The sequence below is a fragment of the Heptranchias perlo genome, chromosome 32 (genome assembly GCF_035084215.1).
Source record: "Heptranchias perlo isolate sHepPer1 chromosome 32, sHepPer1.hap1, whole genome shotgun sequence".
Classification (NCBI taxonomy): Eukaryota; Metazoa; Chordata; class Chondrichthyes; order Hexanchiformes; family Hexanchidae; genus Heptranchias; species Heptranchias perlo.
This window is the reverse complement of record NC_090356.1, coordinates 19,111,042-19,132,540: the sequence shown is the minus strand read 5'-3', so window position 1 is coordinate 19,132,540 and position 21,499 is coordinate 19,111,042. Positions and strand designations below refer to the sequence as shown.

The 21,499-nt window shown below is 41.4% G+C and overlaps 1 protein-coding gene across 7 annotated transcripts in view; it reads right to left on the bottom strand.

Annotated features, from left to right (window-relative positions):
* Window positions 1–10,195: 10,195 nt before the first annotated feature.
* LOC137301124 (protein-arginine deiminase type-2-like) overlaps window positions 10,196–21,499 on the bottom strand; it is a 40,721-nt gene continuing 29,417 nt past the window's right edge. For 6 of the 7 annotated variants that reach the window (XM_067970551.1, XM_067970550.1, XM_067970553.1 and 3 more), the window contains 7 exons: window positions 19,748–19,855; window positions 19,081–19,226; window positions 17,884–18,031; window positions 16,976–17,069; window positions 15,057–15,157; window positions 14,836–14,967; window positions 10,196–12,895 (listed from right to left, as the gene is read on the bottom strand). In XM_067970551.1, coding sequence (XP_067826652.1) covers window positions 12,662–12,895; window positions 14,836–14,967; window positions 15,057–15,157; window positions 16,976–17,069; window positions 17,884–18,031; window positions 19,081–19,226; window positions 19,748–19,855 — 963 coding nt within the window. In that variant the 3' untranslated portion in view covers window positions 10,196–12,661. The remainder of the gene's footprint in view (window positions 12,896–14,835; window positions 14,968–15,056; window positions 15,158–16,975; window positions 17,070–17,883; window positions 18,032–19,080; window positions 19,227–19,747; window positions 19,856–21,499) is intronic. The other variant, XM_067970556.1, reaches the window with a different exon arrangement.

Genomic DNA, 21,499 nt, shown 5'->3' with positions numbered 1-21,499 from the left:
TAAAGAATTATGGTGAAAAGCTAATATTTAAGATGAAAACTGACCTGTGTTTAAAAAACCAAGATGGTAGACCAAGTCTCATATAATTTCTAGAGAGGGACCCCCAAAACGCATTCCCGAAACAGGCACAAAGTCACCCAGTGGCCAAATTATGCCTAATGACGTTGTGGCAAGTTTACATAGGAATTTGTAATGGGAAAAATGCGATAAAATCGTGACTATAGGCAGTCAAGTGCTACAGACAGAAAGTGCATGCGATGTAAGGTTATTGATAAGATACTAGTCAGTTGCTCATGCTGTTACACAGAGCAAGTCAAGACCAAATGTAGTCTTCAGGTGAAGTGGAGTTATAGGCCCAGGATAATTGGACCAAGATCGGAGGTCAGGGATCTCTGGACCGGGAGTGGCGGCGATCGAGATTGTGATTGTGGTAAGTACTTAGCTTTTTTTTTGCAAGCAATGTTTAGGGTTGGTTTTCCCTGAGGCAGTCGGCGCTGGCTGCCTCAGGGAAAACCAATGTTGCAGCAGGGACCTGAAATAGGCATTAGGTCCCTTATTTGCATATGCATTGGGCCTAATACCCGCTTCAGCCGTGGGTAAAGGACGGAAGTGTGCATGCGCACTTCCTGCCTGTCATTTTGGGGCCTTAAGAGGCTGCGTAGTGCCTGAAAAACGGGTGCTACACGGAATAATTTAACCCCTGCTGTCTCAGAAGTGGAAACCATTAGCATCAACCTTTTCTAACTCAACAAAAGCAGGTGGATATGTAGTTGACTTCAGAATTCATCTTCAGAGTTTTTGAAAATTGAACATTAGCATGAACAAAGACATTAATTCACTTTCTCTTCCATCTGTCAGCTTAACACGTTTTCTGAAGTTTATAAAACACAAATCAAAAGCTATAACATACCTGTACTTAGTACTCTCATTTTTCTCTCACACATAAACTAAATATAAATTTGGACTCAGTTAAGTTTTGAAATTAGCCCTCTTGCTTTTCAAAATTATTTGAAGAAAAGCTATCAACTTCAAGCCCAGATTTTTGGGTGAATCTGAGCCTTTATGTAAACGAGGGCATTAAAAAACACAAAAGGCAATTCCGTGGATAAATGTAATCATGTTATTGTGAAATGTATCATTTTTGAATGTTTTTTATTTTGTCTAAATCTTTATTAAGGCATTAGAAATGTTAGTTACTGAGGGAAAAAATGGTGGATATAAAGCATTTTCAGAAAACATTTTGAGAGAACTGTAGGAACCTGGTGACCAGATTGAACAACCAGAGTGATGAGTTTACATGGGCAAAACCCATAATATATGTGAACAAAGGAATTTATAGTGGAAAGGTTGACATAAAAAATGTGACAAAAATATGAAAACAGAATGTCGAGTGGTGCAGACAGGAAATATGTACAGATATAAAATGTTATAGAGAGATTAATTTAATTTCACAACAGGTTTCTGTAGTAACAACTCATTAAAAAGGGAAGTGGGAAATGAGGAGAGTAGGGACAACATTAAAAAAACAGCTAATCAGTTTACAATGTTTCCATACTATTTATTTTATTATAACATGAAATATGTATTATTTAGATTTTAGATATCCCTACATGGCAAACGACTCCCCACCTGTAGCTAGTGCATGAGAATGGCCCAGGTCAGTTTATCTTTCACTCTCCTCTCTTACATCAGGAGAAGGAAACTTTAGAATGTATCAGAACAGAGGTCTTTTCACCTTAATCCCAACACAGTGTCCAAAGTGGAAAAATGTTATGTTCCCCAGTATTCACATCTCTCACTCCAAGAAATACATATACCCCAATTGCCTTCACAAAAACAGTGACTACATTCAAAAGTAATTTATTAGCTGTGAAGCATTTTTGGGGCACCCTGGGGATGTAAAAGACATAAGAACATAAGAAATAGGAGCAGGAGTAGGCCAATCGGCCCCTCGAGCCTGCTCCGCCATTCAATAAGATCATGGCTGATCTGATCCTAATCTCAAATCTAAATTCATGTCCAATTTCCTGCCCGCTCCCCGTAACCCCTAATTCCCTTTACTTCTAGGAAACTGTCTATTTCTGTTTTAAATTTATTTAATGATGTAGCTTCCACAGCTTCCTGGGGCAGCAAATTCCACAGACCTACTACCCTCTGAGTGAAGAAGTTTCTCCTCATCTCAGTTTTGAAAGAGCAGCCCCTTATTCTAAGATTATGCCCCCTAGTTCTAGTTTCACCCATCCTTGGGAACATCCTTACCGCATCCACCCGATCAAGCCCCTTCACAATCTTATATGTTTCAATAAGATCGCCTCTCATTCTTCTGAACTCCAATGAGTAGAGTCCCAATCTACTCAACCTCTCCTCATATGGCCGCCCCCTCAACCCCGGGATTAACCGAGTGAACCTTCTTTGTACTGCCTCGAGAGCAAGTATGTCTTTTCTTAAGTATGGACACCAAAACTATATGCAGTATTCCAGGTGCGGTCTCACCAATACCCTATATAACTGCAGCAATACCTCCCTGTTTTTATATTCTATCCCCTGAGCAATAAAAGCCAACATTCCGTTGGCCTTCTTGATCACCTGCTGCACCTGCATACTAACTTTTTGATCTTCTTGCACTAGGACCCTCAGATCCCTTTGTACTGCAGTACTTTCCAGTTTCTCGCCTTTAAGATAATAACTTGCTCTCTGATTTTTCCTGCCAAAGTGCATAACCTCACATTTTCCAATATTGTATTGCATCTGCCAAATCTCCGCCCACTCACCCAGCCTGTCTATATCCCCCTGTAGGTTTTTTATGTCCTCCTCACTTTCCACTTTCCCTCCCATCTTTGTATCATCTGCAAACTTTGATACGTTACACTTGGTCCCCTCCTCCAAATCGTTAATATAGATTGTAAAGAGTTGGGGACCCAGCACCGACCCCTGCGGAACACCACTGGCTACTGGTTGCCAGTCCGAGAATGAACCATTTATCCCAACTCTCTGCTTCCTGTTAGATAACCAATCCTCCACCCATGCCAGAATATTACCCCCAATCCAGTGATTCTTTATCTTGAGCAATAATCTTTTATGTGGCACCTTGTCGAATGCCTTCTGGAAGTCTAAATACACTACGTCCACTGGTTCCCCTTTATCCACCCTGTACGTTATGTCCTCAAAGAACTCAAGCAAATTTGTCAGACATGACTTCCCCTTCGTAAAGCCATGCTGACTTTGTCCTATTAAATTATGTTTATCCAAATGTTCCGCTACTGTCTCCTTAATAATAGATTCTAAAATTTTACCCACCACAGATGTTAGGCTAACTGGTCTATAATTTCCAGCCTTCTGCCTACTACCCTTTTTAAATAAGGGTGTTACATTAGCAGTTTTCCAATCTGCCGGGACCTTTGCCAAGTCCAGAGAATTTTGGAAAATTATTACCAAAGCATCCACAATCCCTACTGCCACTTCCCTCAAGACCCTCGGATGTAAGCCATCAGGTCCAGGGGATTTATCCGCCTTGAGTCCCATTATTTTACTGAGTATCAATTCCTTAGTGATTTTAATCGTATTTAGCTCCTCCCCCCCTAGAGCCCCCTGTTTGTCCAGTGTTGGGATATTCATAGTGTCCTCTACCATAAAGACTGAAACAAAATATTTGTTCAGCATTTTTGCCATCTCCATGTTTCCCACCATTAATTTCCCAGTCTCATCCTCTAAGGGACCTACGTTTGCCTTAGCCACCCTTTTTCTTTTTATATAACTATAGAAACTCTTGCTATCTGTTTTTATATTTTTTGCTAATTTATTTTCATAATCTATCTTCCCTTTCTTAATCAATCCTTCAGTTACTTTTTGCTGTCTTTTGAAGACTTCCCAATCTTTTATCCTCCCACTAAGTTTGGCTACCTTATATGTCCTTGTTTTTAGTCGGATACTGTCCTTAATTTCTTTACTTAGCCACGGATGGCTGTCATTTCTTTTACACCCAAAAGACACTAAATAAATGCAAGTTCTTTCTATACCTGGACAAATGTATTGCTCCAGTTTATACAATATAACAACAACTTGCATTTATATAGCGCCTTTAACTTAACGGAGGAAAGGCGGAGAGATTTAGGGAGGGAGTCAATGTTCTGTTACGGGGTAAATGTGAGTAATTCAGTAACACGAAGTAGTCAACACTTTGATCAAATCTTTATTGTTTGCAATAACCCTTTGAAGGCTGCAGTTGTATATATATGCACCAAACATAATTAGTTTAAATTACTATTTCTCTAAGTCACGGGTTGATATAGAGCTTGCAAAGCCCTCCCAAAGCTTCTGCATGTCTTTTGCAGTCAGAGAGGGTGAAATTCGACTTGGGCGGGGCTGCAAAATGGGATTGACATCAATGGGACTTAATATCGGGCGGGACGTGTAATTGGCGACAGATACGATACCACTTGTTTTATGTCCCTGCCCAAGTCAAATTTCACCCCCACTGTCTTCTGCGGTTTTGTGTATCTCAATGGAATGGTGCAGTAAAAGCGTAATAATCCGTATGAGTGAAATCCCCTATTACTTATTTAAATCCGTCAGCAATTAATCTGTTTTAGGGAAAACATCCCCAATAAAGGGACTCCCTTATTACACAAGTCCGCACTAACTGGAGTTAGTGCCGTTTCCTTTCTTTCAAACACTTAAACAAGTCCCTGTTTTCTTTCTCTTACCTGATATTCACAATGAATGATTATCTTACCAAACTGCCCTAAATTGTTTTAACTCAGACCTGCAACTACGTAAGTTAATGTCCCGTCTTAATTCACCTGAACAGAGACTCTTCTCTGTCTCTGCTTACACTGTAACTGATATAAGCATTTCCTGTAAGGGAGTGGCTGTGAGCGAGCCATTTTCTATATCCTTCAAACGCAAAATACCGTGGATGCAGGAAATCTGAAATAAAAACAGAAAATGCTGGAAACATTCTGACGAAAGGTCTTCGACCTGAAATGTTAACTCTTTCTCCACAGATGCTGCCTCACTTGTCGAGCTTGTCCAGCATTTTCTGTTTTTATATTCTATATCCTTCACACCTTTTGCAAATAATTAGACTTCAACAAGATCCTGACTTTCATATCGCTCTGTCCTTTACCTGACCCAGGTACTGTAAATTCCTCTTACAACTAATCTGGAGATCCTGATCTCTCTCTTTTCCAGCCTCACTTACAAATCATGTTTACTATACCTCTGTAGACAGGAACTCCTCGAGACTTAAATGAAATCTGCCTTCTCTGAGAGATTGTTATTAATGCATAAACCCCACCCACACCCACAAATTGCTGACCAGATATTTGGAAACATTTCAGAAAAGTGTCACAGACTCAACCCACTGCTTTTTTCCAAAAATGTTGAATTAACGCTGGTCAGTGAGCATCTCTGGAGAGAACGGATAAGAGATTGTTTCAGGTACGCAGCCTTCATCAGAACTTGGCATTTTCTGATTTTGTTTCAGATTTGCAGCTTTTTGCTTTTTACTGCCGTTTAATAGCTTGGACAGACTGATCACAGCCAGCTCTGTCTGACTGAGCAATTCAACTGTAATAACGTGAAATGGATGCCAATTACAGTAAAAGAGGAGAAAAAGAAGTGGTTTGGTTCTTTTGCACTTTTCTGGAAGGTGTCAGAAATACCTGGTTAGCCTAATTTTTAATAGCTTTTTTTAAACACCTTGAGTATCAGGCCTGCTTTTTCCCAATGGCAAGGTTTTTGTGACCCCATCCTATGTTCCTGTATCAAATTCATTTTAACATTGTAGACATGTTCCCAGTGCTATTTGTGCCCTATTTGCCTCTGAAAGGCAAGAGAATTCCAGTGCTTCTGCAGCAATGGACTGGCAGCCATTTTGAAAGTGAGAACAATGATAACACACGCTGAGAGGAGACGAAGCTTATCTCAGCCTTCTGCAATAGGGCATTGGGCGGGCTGCCAGCATGCTCCACTGGTCGGCTGCCTAAAAGTTAAAACCCACACCTATGATTTAAAGTGATAAAGAATTATGGTGAAAAGCTAATATTTAAGATGAAAACTGACCTGTGTTTAAAAAACCAAGATGGTAGACCAAGTCTCATATAATTTCTAGAGAGGGACCCCCAAAACGCATTCCCGAAACAGGCACAAAGTCACCCAGTGGCCAAATTATGCCTAATGACGTTGTGGCAAGTTTACATAGGAATTTGTAATGGGAAAAATGCGATAAAATCGTGACTATAGGCAGTCAAGTGCTACAGACAGAAAGTGCATGCGATGTAAGGTTATTGATAAGATACTAGTCAGTTGCTCATGCTGTTACACAGAGCAAGTCAAGACCAAATGTAGTCTTCAGGTGAAGTGGAGTTATAGGCCCAGGATAATTGGACCAAGATCGGAGGTCAGGGATCTCTGGACCGGGAGTGGCGGCGATCGAGATTGTGATTGTGGTAAGTACTTAGCTTTTTTTTTGCAAGCAATGTTTAGGGTTGGTTTTCCCTGAGGCAGTCGGCGCTGGCTGCCTCAGGGAAAACCAATGTTGCAGCAGGGACCTGAAATAGGCATTAGGTCCCTTATTTGCATATGCATTGGGCCTAATACCCGCTTCAGCCGTGGGTAAAGGACGGAAGTGTGCATGCGCACTTCCTGCCTGTCATTTTGGGGCCTTAAGAGGCTGCGTAGTGCCTGAAAAACGGGTGCTACACGGAATAATTTAACCCCTGCTGTCTCAGAAGTGGAAACCATTAGCATCAACCTTTTCTAACTCAACAAAAGCAGGTGGATATGTAGTTGACTTCAGAATTCATCTTCAGAGTTTTTGAAAATTGAACATTAGCATGAACAAAGACATTAATTCACTTTCTCTTCCATCTGGCAGCTTAACACGTTTTCTGAAGTTTATAAAACACAAATCAAAAGCTATAACATACCTGTACTTAGTACTCTCATTTTTCTCTCACACATAAACTAAATATAAATTTGGACTCAGTTAAGTTTTGAAATTAGCCCTCTTGCTTTTCAAAATTATTTGAAGAAAAGCTATCAACTTCAAGCCCAGATTTTTGGGTGAATCTGAGCCTTTATGTAAACGAGGGCATTAAAAAACACAAAAGGCAATTCCGTGGATAAATGTAATCATGTTATTGTGAAATGTATCATTTTTGAATGTTTTTTATTTTGTCTAAATCTTTATTAAGGCATTAGAAATGTTAGTTACTGAGGGAAAAAATGGTGGATGTAAAGCATTTTCAGAAAACATTTTGAGAGAACTGTAGGAACCTGGTGACCAGATTGAACAACCAGAGTGATGAGTTTACATGGGCAAAACCCATAATATATGTGAACAAAGGAATTTATAGTGGAAAGGTTGACATAAAAAATGTGACAAAAATATGACAACAGAATGTCAAGTGGTGCAGACAGGAAATATGTACAGATATAAAATGTTATAGAGAGATTAATTTAATTTCACAACAGGTTTCTGTAGTAACAACTCATTAAAAAGGGAAGTGGGAAATGAGGAGAGTAGGGACAACATTAAAAAAACAGCTAATCAGTTTACAATGTTTCCATACTATTTATTTTATTATAACATGAAATATGTATTATTTAGATTTTAGATATCCCTACATGGCAAACGACTCCCCACCTGTAGCTAGTGCATGAGAATGGCCCAGGTCAGTTTATCTTTCACTCTCCTCTCTTACATCAGGAGAAGGAAACTTTAGAATGTATCAGAACAGAGGTCTTTTCACCTTAATCCCAACACAGTGTCCAAAGTGGAAAAATGTTATGTTCCCCAGTATTCACATCTCTCACTCCAAGAAATACATATACCCCAATTGCCTTCACAAAAACAGTGACTACATTCAAAAGTAATTTATTAGCTGTGAAGCATTTTTGGGGCACCCTGGGGATGTAAAAGACATAAGAACATAAGAAATAGGAGCAGGAGTAGGCCAATCGGCCCCTCGAGCCTGCTCCGCCATTCAATAAGATCATGGCTGATCTGATCCTAATCTCAAATCTAAATTCATGTCCAATTTCCTGCCCGCTCCCCGTAACCCCTAATTCCCTTTACTTCTAGGAAACTGTCTATTTCTGTTTTAAATTTATTTAATGATGTAGCTTCCACAGCTTCCTGGGGCAGCAAATTCCACAGACCTACTACCCTCTGAGTGAAGAAGTTTCTCCTCATCTCAGTTTTGAAAGAGCAGCCCCTTATTCTAAGATTATGCCCCCTAGTTCTAGTTTCACCCATCCTTGGGAACATCCTTACCGCATCCACCCGATCAAGCCCCTTCACAATCTTATATGTTTCAATAAGATCGCCTCTCATTCTTCTGAACTCCAATGAGTAGAGTCCCAATCTACTCAACCTCTCCTCATATGTCCGCCCCCTCAACCCCGGGATTAACCGAGTGAACCTTCTTTGTACTGCCTCGAGAGCAAGTATGTCTTTTCTTAAGTATGGACACCAAAACTATATGCAGTATTCCAGGTGCGGTCTCACCAATACCCTATATAACTGCAGCAATACCTCCCTGTTTTTATATTCTATCCCCTGAGCAATAAAAGCCAACATTCCGTTGGCCTTCTTGATCACCTGCTGCACCTGCATACTAACTTTTTGATCTTCTTGCACTAGGACCCTCAGATCCCTTTGTACTGCAGTACTTTCCAGTTTCTCGCCTTTAAGATAATAACTTGCTCTCTGATTTTTCCTGCCAAAGTGCATAACCTCACATTTTCCAATATTGTATTGCATCTGCCAAATCTCCGCCCACTCACCCAGCCTGTCTATATCCCCCTGTAGGTTTTTTATGTCCTCCTCACTTTCCACTTTCCCTCCCATCTTTGTATCATCTGCAAACTTTGATACGTTACACTTGGTCCCCTCCTCCAAATCGTTAATATAGATTGTAAAGAGTTGGGGACCCAGCACCGACCCCTGCGGAACACCACTGGCTACTGGTTGCCAGTCCGAGAATGAACCATTTATCCCAACTCTCTGCTTCCTGTTAGATAACCAATCCTCCACCCATGCCAGAATATTACCCCCAACCCAGTGATTCTTTATCTTGAGCAATAATCTTTTATGTGGCACCTTGTCGAATGCCTTCTGGAAGTCTAAATACACTACGTCCACTGGTTCCCCTTTATCCACCCTGTACGTTATGTCCTCAAAGAACTCAAGCAAATTTGTCAGACATGACTTCCCCTTCGTAAAGCCATGCTGACTTTGTCCTATTAAATTATGTTTATCCAAATGTTCCGCTACTGTCTCCTTAATAATAGATTCTAAAATTTTACCCACCACAGATGTTAGGCTAACTGGTCTATAATTTCCAGCCTTCTGCCTACTACCCTTTTTAAATAAGGGTGTTACATTAGCAGTTTTCCAATCTGCCGGGACCTTTGCCAAGTCCAGAGAATTTTGGAAAATTATTACCAAAGCATCCACAATCCCTACTGCCACTTCCCTCAAGACCCTCGGATGTAAGCCATCAGGTCCAGGGGATTTATCCGCCTTGAGTCCCATTATTTTACTGAGTATCAATTCCTTAGTGATTTTAATCGTATTTAGCTCCTCCCCCCCTAGAGCCCCCTGTTTGTCCAGTGTTGGGATATTCATAGTGTCCTCTACCATAAAGACTGAAACAAAATATTTGTTCAGCATTTTTGCCATCTCCATGTTTCCCACCATTAATTTCCCAGTCTCATCCTCTAAGGGACCTACGTTTGCCTTAGCCACCCTTTTTCTTTTTATATAACTATAGAAACTCTTGCTATCTGTTTTTATATTTTTTGCTAATTTATTTTCATAATCTATCTTCCCTTTCTTAATCAATCCTTCAGTTACTTTTTGCTGTCTTTTGAAGACTTCCCAATCTTTTATCCTCCCACTAAGTTTGGCTACCTTATATGTCCTTGTTTTTAGTCGGATACTGTCCTTAATTTCTTTACTTAGCCACGGATGGCTGTCATTTCTTTTACACCCAAAAGACACTAAATAAATGCAAGTTCTTTCTATACCTGGACAGATGTATTGCTCCAGTTTATACAATATAACAACAACTTGCATTTATATAGCGCCTTTAACTTAACGGAGGAAAGGCGGAGAGATTTAGGGAGGGAGTCAATGTTCTGTTACGGGGTAAATGTGAGTAATTCAGTAACACGAAGTAGTCAACACTTTGATCAAATCTTTATTGTTTGCAATAACCCTTTGAAGGCTGCAGTTGTATATATATGCACCAAACATAATTAGTTTAAATTACTATTTCTCTAAGTCACGGGTTGATATAGAGCTTGCAAAGCCCTCCCAAAGCTTCTGCATGTCTTTTGCAGTCAGAGAGGGTGAAATTCGACTTGGGCGGGGCTGCAAAATGGGATTGACATCAATGGGACTTAATATCGGGCGGGACGTGTAATTGGCGACAGATACGATACCACTTGTTTTATGTCCCTGCCCAAGTCAAATTTCACCCCCACTGTCTTCTGCGGTTTTGTGTATCTCAATGGAATGGTGCAGTAAAAGCGTAATAATCAAACAGAATCCTTTTTGTCAGTGGACCATGCCACTGTAGCATCACTGGAGAGCAATTTCACGGCAGATTTGTTTCTTTATAGACCAATTATATATTAAGAACAAAGGTCGATCTGGTGAAAACCGCTTTGAGACATGGTCCAAGACATTTACACTGTTCTTGAAATAGAAGCACCTTAGTTTGCAAAGGACAATATTAATGAGGCTTAAGAGAGTGTCTAGATTGCCTAGGTCCAAGTCAGACATAATCTAGGCAAGACATTACAGGGCAGTACTGAGGACGTGCTGCACTGTTGGAGGTGCTGTCCTTCAGATGAGATGTTAAACTGAGGCCCTATCTGCCTTCTCAGGTGGATGTAAAAGATCCCATGGCACTATTAAAAGAAGAGCAGGGGAGTTCTCCTGATCTCCTGGCCAATATTTGTCCCTTACCAACAGCAAAGACAGATGATCTGATCATTTATTTCATTGGTGTTTATGGGACCTTGCTGTGTGCAAATTGGCTGCCATGTTTACTACATTATATTGTGAAAGATGCTATATAAATGTAAGTTCTTTCTTTAGACATCTCATTTCTAGGGATTGAAGTAATGCTGTTTAGAGCCACAGCTGGAACAAAGGCCCAATGCATAGGCCTCAAGGTCTTAGCCCTGCCTAGAACTTGAATTTCATTCACAAAGAGAGTTTCAGCACAGGAATGACCTTGTTACTGGAATCACCCTACACTTGGCACTCCTCCTAACAAAATCAGAAACTTGCACTATGAGTATAATCTCAAGTTCTACTGTGCCAATTTGCATTTTGTTTCCAAACCATTGGGTTTACTGACCTATTAGAATTATACTTCTCGCTGTCTCTTGGCTCAAATTTGTTTTTCCGATGAGGGATGTCCATAAAGTTCCAGGTTCAACTCCTGGGCTATGTTGAGTTAGCTAGTATTAGCTAAGGTAACAGTATGGCACTGCAACTGGACTTAGCATCCCTGGGGTATGGAGGAGAAAATCAAGGTTCCCCAGGAATCCTGCTGCTGATCTCCATCCATTGATCCTTGGTGGAAAGTATGAGATGTCAGGTGAGAATAGAATTGAGCTTGGCTATGATGCATAGGTATAAAAAAAATGTTCTACTTTTCTTGTCAATATTTTCAACACATAAGGCGGTGAAATTAAGCTGCCAGCATCTACTGTACTCAAAAACACACGTGGCTTACACATAGCTAAAAAACAATTGATAACGATTTGCGAGGGACATTGAGCTGAAATTCCCTCTGCTCTACCACCAGAAATGCAGCATCTGACCACTACTGAGCCCTGGCATTGACCCCCTTCCCAAATCCTGGATCATTTTCTTACAGACGGTGGGTGGCCAGCTTCTGTAGCAATGCAACAGAGGTGCCCGTTCCAACATGAATCATGAGATGTGGGAAGAGCCAAAGAAACATGGGCACAGAAATTTTTGAAATACTCTTGAGGGAGCATAGGTTCATCAATAGAAATGTAATGGTACCCCTCTGGGATCAATAACCTTTTGTTTTGGGCAGTTTAGGGGCCTACCTAAAACCTAGTATAGGATCTATGCTAGCTCATAGCTGTCGTACGTTCCCCTGGGCTTATCTGGTGACATGTTGGGTGGAAGTCTTGGGGTAGCCTGGGGAGGCCAAAGCTTGCTTTCATTCTGGAGAGATGGACGAAAGACTCGCCCACCACTCCTCCTTCCATCAATCAGAATTTTTGCTGGAAGTTGTGCAGGTTGATAATCTAGATCCGGGCTCCACCCCCAACTGATGCCTTCCCATGAGAACTGCACTGCTTTTCTGCTCCCCCTAGTCCCGAGAATCTTTGGCCCAATAGGAAAGTAAATTCCAGATAAGAACAATTAAGGTTTCGATAGCAGGTTGTTTTTTTCTTTGTAAAATTCAACTCATTCCTGAGAGGGACTGACTGAACACAGATGTTAGGTTCAGACAAAAGGACTCGAGGCACTTTGACTGTCACTGTGTGGGTATTGTTAGACACGAGTCTGTTGTCAGCAGGTTGCATGTTATCTAGGCCGCACAAAACAAAATAAAAACTGAAGCAATGTTTTGTTACTCGTGGCAATTGTAACTGGTAATTACATCTCCATATTCCACCACTTCAAAGCAAATGATTTCCGACGAACATTGGAGCCGCAGTGAACTTCTCCACTCAACAAATGGTAAGCAGCAAAGTCATCGATGAAGTTACAATCCAGGCCAAGTGGTTCTAGTGCTGAGCACACTGCAGATTCCAGTGGACATTTTCCATTTATCAGAGGTCCAAACGGTTTTGGAATGCCCAGGTGTTTGCCGAGAACTATCATGTTCACCTAAAGGGACAGAGAAAGAAAGAGTACTTTTACTCATTAGCACTTTCAAACAGTCAGAATGATAATAAGAGAAAGAAGCATGAGACAAATAAGAGGGTCACAGACAAAGAAGGTAGCGAGAAAGAGAAAGACTGAGAGAGAGGGGAGATAAATGAGTGAAAGACAAAAGCAGAGGACAAAAATTATAGGATGATGAGGAGGAAAAGGATAAAGTGCAAAATTAAAACACATGGGATTGGGGGTAATATACTGGCATGGATTGAAAATAGGTTAACAGACAGGAAACGGAGAGTAGGAATAAATGGGTCTTTTTCGGGGTAGCAAGCGCTGACTAGTTGGGTACTGCAGGGATCAGTGCTTCGGCCCCAGCTATTCACAATATATATCAATGATTTGAATGAGGGAACCAAATGTAATATTTCCAAGTTTGCTGATGACACAAAACTAGGTGGGATTGTGAGTTGTGAGGAGGATGCAAAGAGGCTTCAAGGCGATTTAGACAAGTTGAGTGAGTAGGCAAATACGTGGCAGATGTAGTATAATGTGGATAAATGCGAAGTTATCCACTTCGGAAGGAAAAACAGAAAGGGGTTGGGCATTTAGGACTGAGATGAGGAGAAATTTCTTCACTCAGTGGGTGGTGAACCTGTGGAATTCTCTACCACAGAAGGCTGTGGAGGCCAAGTCACTGAATATATCTAAGAAGGAGATAGATAGATTTCTACTCATAAAAGGCATCAAGGGGTATGGGGAGAGAGCGGGAATATGGTATTGAGATAGAAGATCAGCCATGATGTTATTGAATGGCGGAGCAGGCTCGAAGGGCCGAATGACCTACTTCTGCTCCTATTTTCTATGTTTCTATGATGATCAAGTGGATAAAGAGTATTATTTAAATGGTGATAGATTGGGAAATGTTGATGTACAAAGGGACCTGGGTGTTCTTGTACACCAGTCACTGAAAGCAAACATGCAAGTGCAGCAAGCAGGAAGGCAAATGGTATGCTGGCCTTCATTGCAAGAGGATTTGAGTACAGGAGCAAGGATGTCTTACTGCAGTTATACAGAGCTTTGGTGAGACCACACCTGGAGTATTGTGTGCAGTTTTGGTCTCCTTACCTAAGAGAGGATATACATGCCATAGATGGAGTGCAGCGAAGGTTCACCAGACTGATTCCTGTGATGGTGGGACTGTCGTATGAGGAGAGATTGGGTTGACTAGGCTTGTATTCACTAGAGTTTAGAAGAATGAGAGGGGATCTCCTTGAAACGTATAAAATTCTAACCGGGCTAGACAGACTGGATGCAGGGAGGATGTTTTCCCTAGCTGGGGGTTCTAGAATGAGGGGTCACAGTCTCAAGATACGGGGTAGGACATTTAGGACTGAGATGAGGAGAAATTTCTTCACTCAGTGGGTGGTGAACCTGTGGAATTCTTTACCACAGAAGGCTGTGGAAGCCAAGTCACTGAATATATCTAAGAAGGAGCTAGATAGATTTCTAGACACAAAAGGCATCATGGGGTATGGGGAGAGAGCGTGAATATGGTATTGAGATAGAGGATCAGCCATGATCATATTGAATGGCGAGGCAGGCTCGAAGGGCTGAATGGCCTACTCCTGCTCCTATTTTCTATGTTTCTATGATGATCAAGTGGATAATGAACAAAGAAAACTGAAGGAGGAGGGGAAGGCAGATAAAACAAATACCCATTCTGACAATTAATTTCTCATAGTTGACACACAAAATAGGTCCCATATTATGTTTGTAATTTATCTAAGCCAAGGCTCAGTTCCTGCAGAGGTGCTGAGCAGAGACCAGGCATCTCCCTGTGGGGATGGGTTGGTTCAAATGGATACTGTTATGCACCTCCACGCAACCAGCAAGCCAGCAAGCAGATGCTGAGACCAAGTCAGCCACCATCACCAGTTTCCACTTACCATATTTGGAAAGAATGCTCCTGCTGCTTGATGAGACTTGTTCAACTCAAACAACCCAGGCATATCAATAATATCTTCTTCATCCAATCCCAATTCCCTCTTCAGGACATCTCGGTTCCAATCAATGCATTGCTAAGAGGAGGGCAGAGAGAATTTGAAATAGTTATGCAATAATTTTCATACAAGAACACAATTACACTACTGTTGACTTATTGACTCACCTGTACATAAGTGTTATCGTCTCGCAGTTTTTGATTGCTTAGGATTTCATTAATTTTGACTGTTTGTTTCTTTAGACCTGGTTGAGAAACACAAAGTAATACTGTTTCTTATTCAGCTGGCTCCTTGAATATCTCCTCATTAACTTTACAATGAGGCTTGAGAGAGACCGGCAGTTCCACCCATTAATGATCTGCTGTCCACACCTCTTTCTTGACCACGTACAATCCTCTTTGGAGACATCTGCCCATATTTATGGAATTTGTAGATTGTTTGATAATTTCTCACAATTGCACAAAGCCCAGGAAAAAGAAACAAAGCTGAGGCTTCACATCAAAGCTATAATAGTTGTCAGCAATAACCAAAGAAAGATGAATTCTTCATTCCTTTAATCTCCACAAACAAAAAGGAATTGCTGTCATTCCACATAGGGAAAAAGAATGACTTGGGACAAGGTATCTTTCAGAAATTCACACCCATGTATAGGTGGTTCTACTACTCTGCTGACTAAGACTTAGATCTGTGATGTGTCTTTAGTTTCTCCTGTCAGCAGCACATCATCCTCCCAGTTGTTTCCCATGGCAGAGAAACTCAATCAATACTTATCCACATTCTGTTTGCTAGTAAGCAGTTCAGAACCCCAACCTGCACGAAGGAAATTTTCTTCAGTTTATCAAGTTTATTTTGTGATTTTAAATTTCTTGCACTGTTTCCAACAAAGCCATTTTTATTTTGCAGCCTATCTTAATCAGACTGGTTCAACCCAACCCCACATTGCAGCATTTGGCCGTGACCTTCCTATAAAGAGGAGCCAAGATGGCTACCTAGGATATTGTCCTATGCCGACTTGTATGGCTCAATTTCAGGCTCTTTGCCTAACTTGCATATGAGGCTAATAGAGTACATTTTTGAGGGAGCAGCTTCTTTGGAGACAAAGTCAAAGCAGCTTTAGAAAGCTTTGAAAATATAATCAGCAACATCTGCTATTCCAGTGATGTCCCTACGGGTATGGCTCAGCAAACCCATCAACGGACCAAGTTGTCCTCAACCAAAAGGAGGCACCTTTCTGAGGAGGAGCACTTTCGCTACAATGAATAAGTAACTCCTTCCTCCCACCCAGACAGCAGAAAGTCTGCTCCTCCTATGTTCTCTTTTACCTCCCCATGTAGTTTTCTCTCTGACTGCAGGTAGACAACCCAGTAAAGAATGTGTCCATCCTTTTCTCAGTAAGTGGGTGCAGATTTTGCCACATGTGTTATTGCAGAGACAGTGAAGGAAGACAGTGCCCCCCACTTCCGGAATTATGTTTAAATTTGAGGGTTATTTTCTTGAGGGAATACAAGGATGGACGGACCAGAAAAGCCTCAACCTTGTTCCAACACCACATGGTGCCACCATGTTAGCCCAGCAAGCTGTAATGACCAGAATATCTTTTCAAACCTACAGTTGCTGATGGATCAGTGATTCTCTCCAAACTTTTTGTGATTCCATGTTACTGCCATTTCTGTTTATCATCCCTTTCAATGAAAACACCTCAGCATATCTTGGTCTATGGAAGGTGTCCAGAAAGTGCCCCATCTGTGAAGAGGCACCTAGCCTCCACTCTGCAAGTCCCTCATTCAACTAAGATCATGAATTCATGCAGGGAACCAAAGCCACAACCCCATGTGTGTCTCTTGATCTTGGGTTTCCCCCTTTCCAACAGCAAATAATCATGTACAAAAATGGCTTGAGTCATCAAACTCAAAGATCCGTGTTCACTTCACCCAGTGCTGCACCAGCACAGAACACACATCTTTACACGGGGGATGTTCTGCAAATTTGAGCTGTGCAAACAGCACCAACTCTGCGGGAGGAGAATTGGGTTTGACGTATAAACCATGGCCTTCTATTTGAGTAGCATAGCTGGTCAGAAGCTCACCTTCAAACATCTGGGCTTCACCATGACCTTCTTGTTGCAGCTTCATGAACAGCTTGCAGCAGACATCAGGACTGACCAGGAGAAGCCGGAAACCCTGCAGGTACAAGGGAGACTTTGATATCGGAATCAAGCATTTCCGATTCCCTTAGAGTGCATTTGGACAAAATATTCTCAGGTTGAATGACCCTTTATTTTTCAGAATATTATACAGATATCATTATTCTTCAAGTGAACATAAAATTGTACCATATTTTTCCAAATATTATGTTCCACTACAGTAGAAGGCCCACCACCACATTCTCAGGGATGGACAATAAAAGCCAGCCTTGCCAGCAGCACCCAAATCTATCTATCTATCTATCTATCTCTATGTCTCATATTCCAAAGCTGTTCGGACCTCTGATAAATGGAAAACGTCTACTGGAATCTGTGATGCGCTCAACAAACGTGTGTTCCTGACTCTAAAATTTGGGTTTGAGCGTCAGCGGGCTATTCATCATAGGGAAATCACTGCCAAAACTTTATCCCAATTCCAGGAGACGCCAATATTCACCTCCCCAATCCAAATGTGCTGAGGCCAGTTTTAGCAATCTTACAACCACCCAACTAACTCAGCACAGACTGGGGATCAAACTTGGTATCGTTATTGTCTGTATGGCTCAGCTACACACTGCCTTAACCAGCTGAAATATGGGAGAACTGTGGTGGTGAACCCAATAGAACCTCTTTTAGTCCCTTTGCCAGATGCCACAGCCCTCAGGTTGCACTATTCATTGTCTGTTGTTCATATTTTATGTGTTGCCAATGCCATTATTTCTAATCACACAGACTTTTAAAATAGATCACAAAGAATGAAGTAAATTTATATGGGTCTGATTCTGATCACAAAATACAACATAATTGGTTACCTTTCTGTCAGGTGCTGGAACAAAGCTCATGAACTCATCAACGTGACCCACATACAACCAGTCAGAGTAGTCCTCATTAGGAGACTGTACTTTCTGAGCATACAGGAAGTTCCGAATGACCTTTGCCATGCTTCTCCCACCAGAAGTACTAGAGCAATAAAACAAAATACATATTTACATATTAACAACCTTCAAGCTCTCAAGAAGAAAACTTTCAAAACTTATAAGGTTTAATATTTGGAATCTGGATCTCTGCTTTTTGAAATTATTCCCAAAGCCTGGATCAGGGACGAGAATCAACTAAGACCAGAGAACCAAACCTGTTGGAATGTATCTAGTTTGAACAGTTCACTTCTTTACCAGTTTCCCCTGCTGTTTCATAAGGGCAACCATTTCCTGCTCACAACCAGTAGTTCTGGCCTCAAAAGCAAAATACTGCGGATGCTGGAAATCTGAAATAAAAACAGAAAATGCTGGAAATACTCAGCAAGCCGGGCAGCATCTGTGGAGAAAGAAACAGTTAACATTTCAGGTGGGTTCTGATGAAAGGTCATCGACCTGAAACGTTAACACTGATTCTCCACAGATGCTGTCTGACTTGATGAGTATTTCCAGCATTTTCTGTTTTTATAGCAGTTCTGGCCTGTTGTTTAAGACAATGGACCCCACATTTTGGACAAAGATCCTCAGCAAATTCGAGGCACATAGAGAAGGTGTGGGTGTCCAATAATGCAAGCTGCACACATGCAGATGATATCATGTCTGCACACAAACGGGTTGACTTTGCCAGGTAAAGTGAGGTCAGCCTTTTTGCATAACTTACCACTGCTCAACGTACCTCTCTCCTGATGTGCTGAGTAACCAGAGCTGTACAGATTGAGAATTGTGATTCCATGTTGGATTTAAAGGCTGATCAAGCTTCATGTTTGTCCAATTAAAAATTACTTCAAAAAATAGAAATGCTTGTTGTAAGACTGAACTTAAAAAAAAATAAAGGACATAGAGGGGTCACACTAGGGCACATCAAAAAGCTTACTGGCTCTCACCATCTAGGCTCACAGATGAAGAATAGTCACTAGGGCAAGGTACTGGAGTACTGGAGGGTGGCTGGCACCTGAGACATGTACCCCAGGAGAGATGGGGGGAGAACCCTTCACCTTGGTCTCTCTTCCCCCAAAATTAATAAAATAACTTTACGTGGGAAAAGCGCTTCCGATGATAATCCTGCCCATTGGATATTTTTTTCCATTCACGGTCACTGGAGGGCTGACCTCCAGATTCCCAAAGGAGTCCAGGCTGTTGACCTCATCAGATGTTCTGGTTACATGTCCAAAATCTGGGCCCTGGAGAAATATATGACGACAGAAAATATGGGAGTCAAGTTGTCAAGTTTTTAAAAAATAAATACTTCATTAAAATTAGATGTTTAATGAATTTTTGTATTCTCAAGGTGAAAGAAACAGACATTTTTTCCACCTTTTTATCCCTATTAATAGCATCAAGCACTCCCAGATCAGGTACAGTATGGACTAATTGTAGAATACACCTCAGTTAGGCTGTTAATACCCTTAATACTCTGTCCCAAAGATTGCTCCTGATCACTATCCAGTGCCTCCTGCTCAAAAGTGTACCTCTGTGTGAAAGTCAACTGAGGACATGATTAGGCGAAGCTGTGATGCCCCCTACTGTCAAATAGCCTGCTGATGTTCACTGTCCAGGCTGAAGAATGACCACTTGGGCAATGTATGAGAAGAGTGCCAGCAACTATGGAACATGATCCCAGCAGCAGTTAAAATCTTAGGAAAGGTGGGAAAAGACATTAAAAATAAATACAGTCACACACCACAATAACACTGCATCTCACCAGGAGGTTTTGGTAAGGAAAGTCCTCCAATCCACCATCTCGAGAAGAATCCAGCACGACTGGGAAGTACTTGTGAGGGGCCTCTGTGTAACCAAATTCAATTTCATCCTGTAAGAATGAAAAAAGATCAACATGGATATCCCTCAGGAAGAGAAGGATGAAAGACCTTGATTTATATAGGGCCTTTCATACCTCAGGACATCCCAAAGCGCTTAGCAGCCAATGAAGTACTTTAGAATTGTAGTCACTGTGGTAATGTAGCAAAACGCAGCAATTTGCACACAGCAAGGTTCCACAAACAGCAATGAGATATTCTGTTTTCAGTGATTTCGGTTGAGGGATAAATATTGGCCAGAACTCTAAGAGTACTTCCCTGCTCTTCTTCAAATAGTGCTATGGGATCTTCCACATCTACCTGAGAGGGAGACGGGGCCTTAATTTAGTGTCTCATATGAAAGACTGCACCTCTGACAGTGCACAGTCCCTCAGTACTGCATTGAAGTGTCAGCCAAGATTATGTGCTCAAGTCTCCGGAGTGGGGCTTAAACCCCAGAGTACATGACCTTCTGACTCAGAGGTGAGAGTGCTACTACAGAGTCAAGGCTGACAATGTGAAGACAGAGGAAGAAACAAAGAGTGAGACAAAAAAGAACAGTTGAGATGGACAGAATGTGAAAAGCACATGAGAGAAGATAGAAGAAGCTAAATGTACAGACAAACCTGCAGATTGAGTAAGGGGAAGCTGTAAATCACAAAGTGTATGAAGAGAAGAGTCAGACAAAAGAGAAAGGGAGAATGAAGGAGGAAAAGATCCAGCGATAAATAGGACAAAATAAGGAACAAAAAGGGAGAGCCATAGCTAAAGATATCCAAATCAACCAGCAGATATAAAACCACAAGATGGAAAAAAAACAAGAGATCTTGACTTTATCTGAGTAGTGCCTCGGAACCGAGGAGACAGCAGCCAAAAAATATAAGCTGAAGAAATGGTAGGGCGTTGGGGACAGTTATAGAACAAAGAGATCTAGGAGTACAGGTTCATAGCTCCTTGAAAGTGGAGTCACAGGTGGATAGGGTGGTAAGGCCACGCTTGGAATACTGTGTACAGTTCTGGTCACCCTATTATAGAAAGGATATTATTAAACTAGAAAGAGTGCAGAAAAGATTTACTAGGATGCTACCGGGACTTGATGGTTTGACTTATAGGGAGAGGTTGGATAGACTGAGACTTTTTTCCCTGGAGAGTAGGAGGTTTAGGGGTGATCTTATAGAAGTCTATAAAATAATGAGGGGCATAGATAAGGTAGATAGTCAAAATCTTTTCCCAAAGGTAGAGGAGTCTATAACGAGAGGGCATAGATTTAAGGTGAGAGGGGAGAGATACAAAAGGGTCCAGAGGGGCAATTTTTTCACTCAAAGGGTGGTGAGTGTCTGGAACGAGCTGCCAGAGGCAGTAGTAGAGGCGGGTACAATTTTGTCTTTTAAAAAGCATTTGGATAGTTACATGGGTAAGATGGGTATAGAGGGATATGGGCCAAGTGCAGGCAATTGGGACTAGCTTAGTGGTATAAACTGGGCGACATGGACATGTTGGGCTGAAGGGCCTGTTTCCATGTTGTAAACTTCTATGATTCTATGATTCTAACTATTGTTGTCGATATCTGCGCTCGCACATTCCTTTTTCCCCTATTTTAAAAAGAATCCGGGTGTTATCTTTGCTCTCCAGGATGATCCTGGATAAGTGGGCGGTTT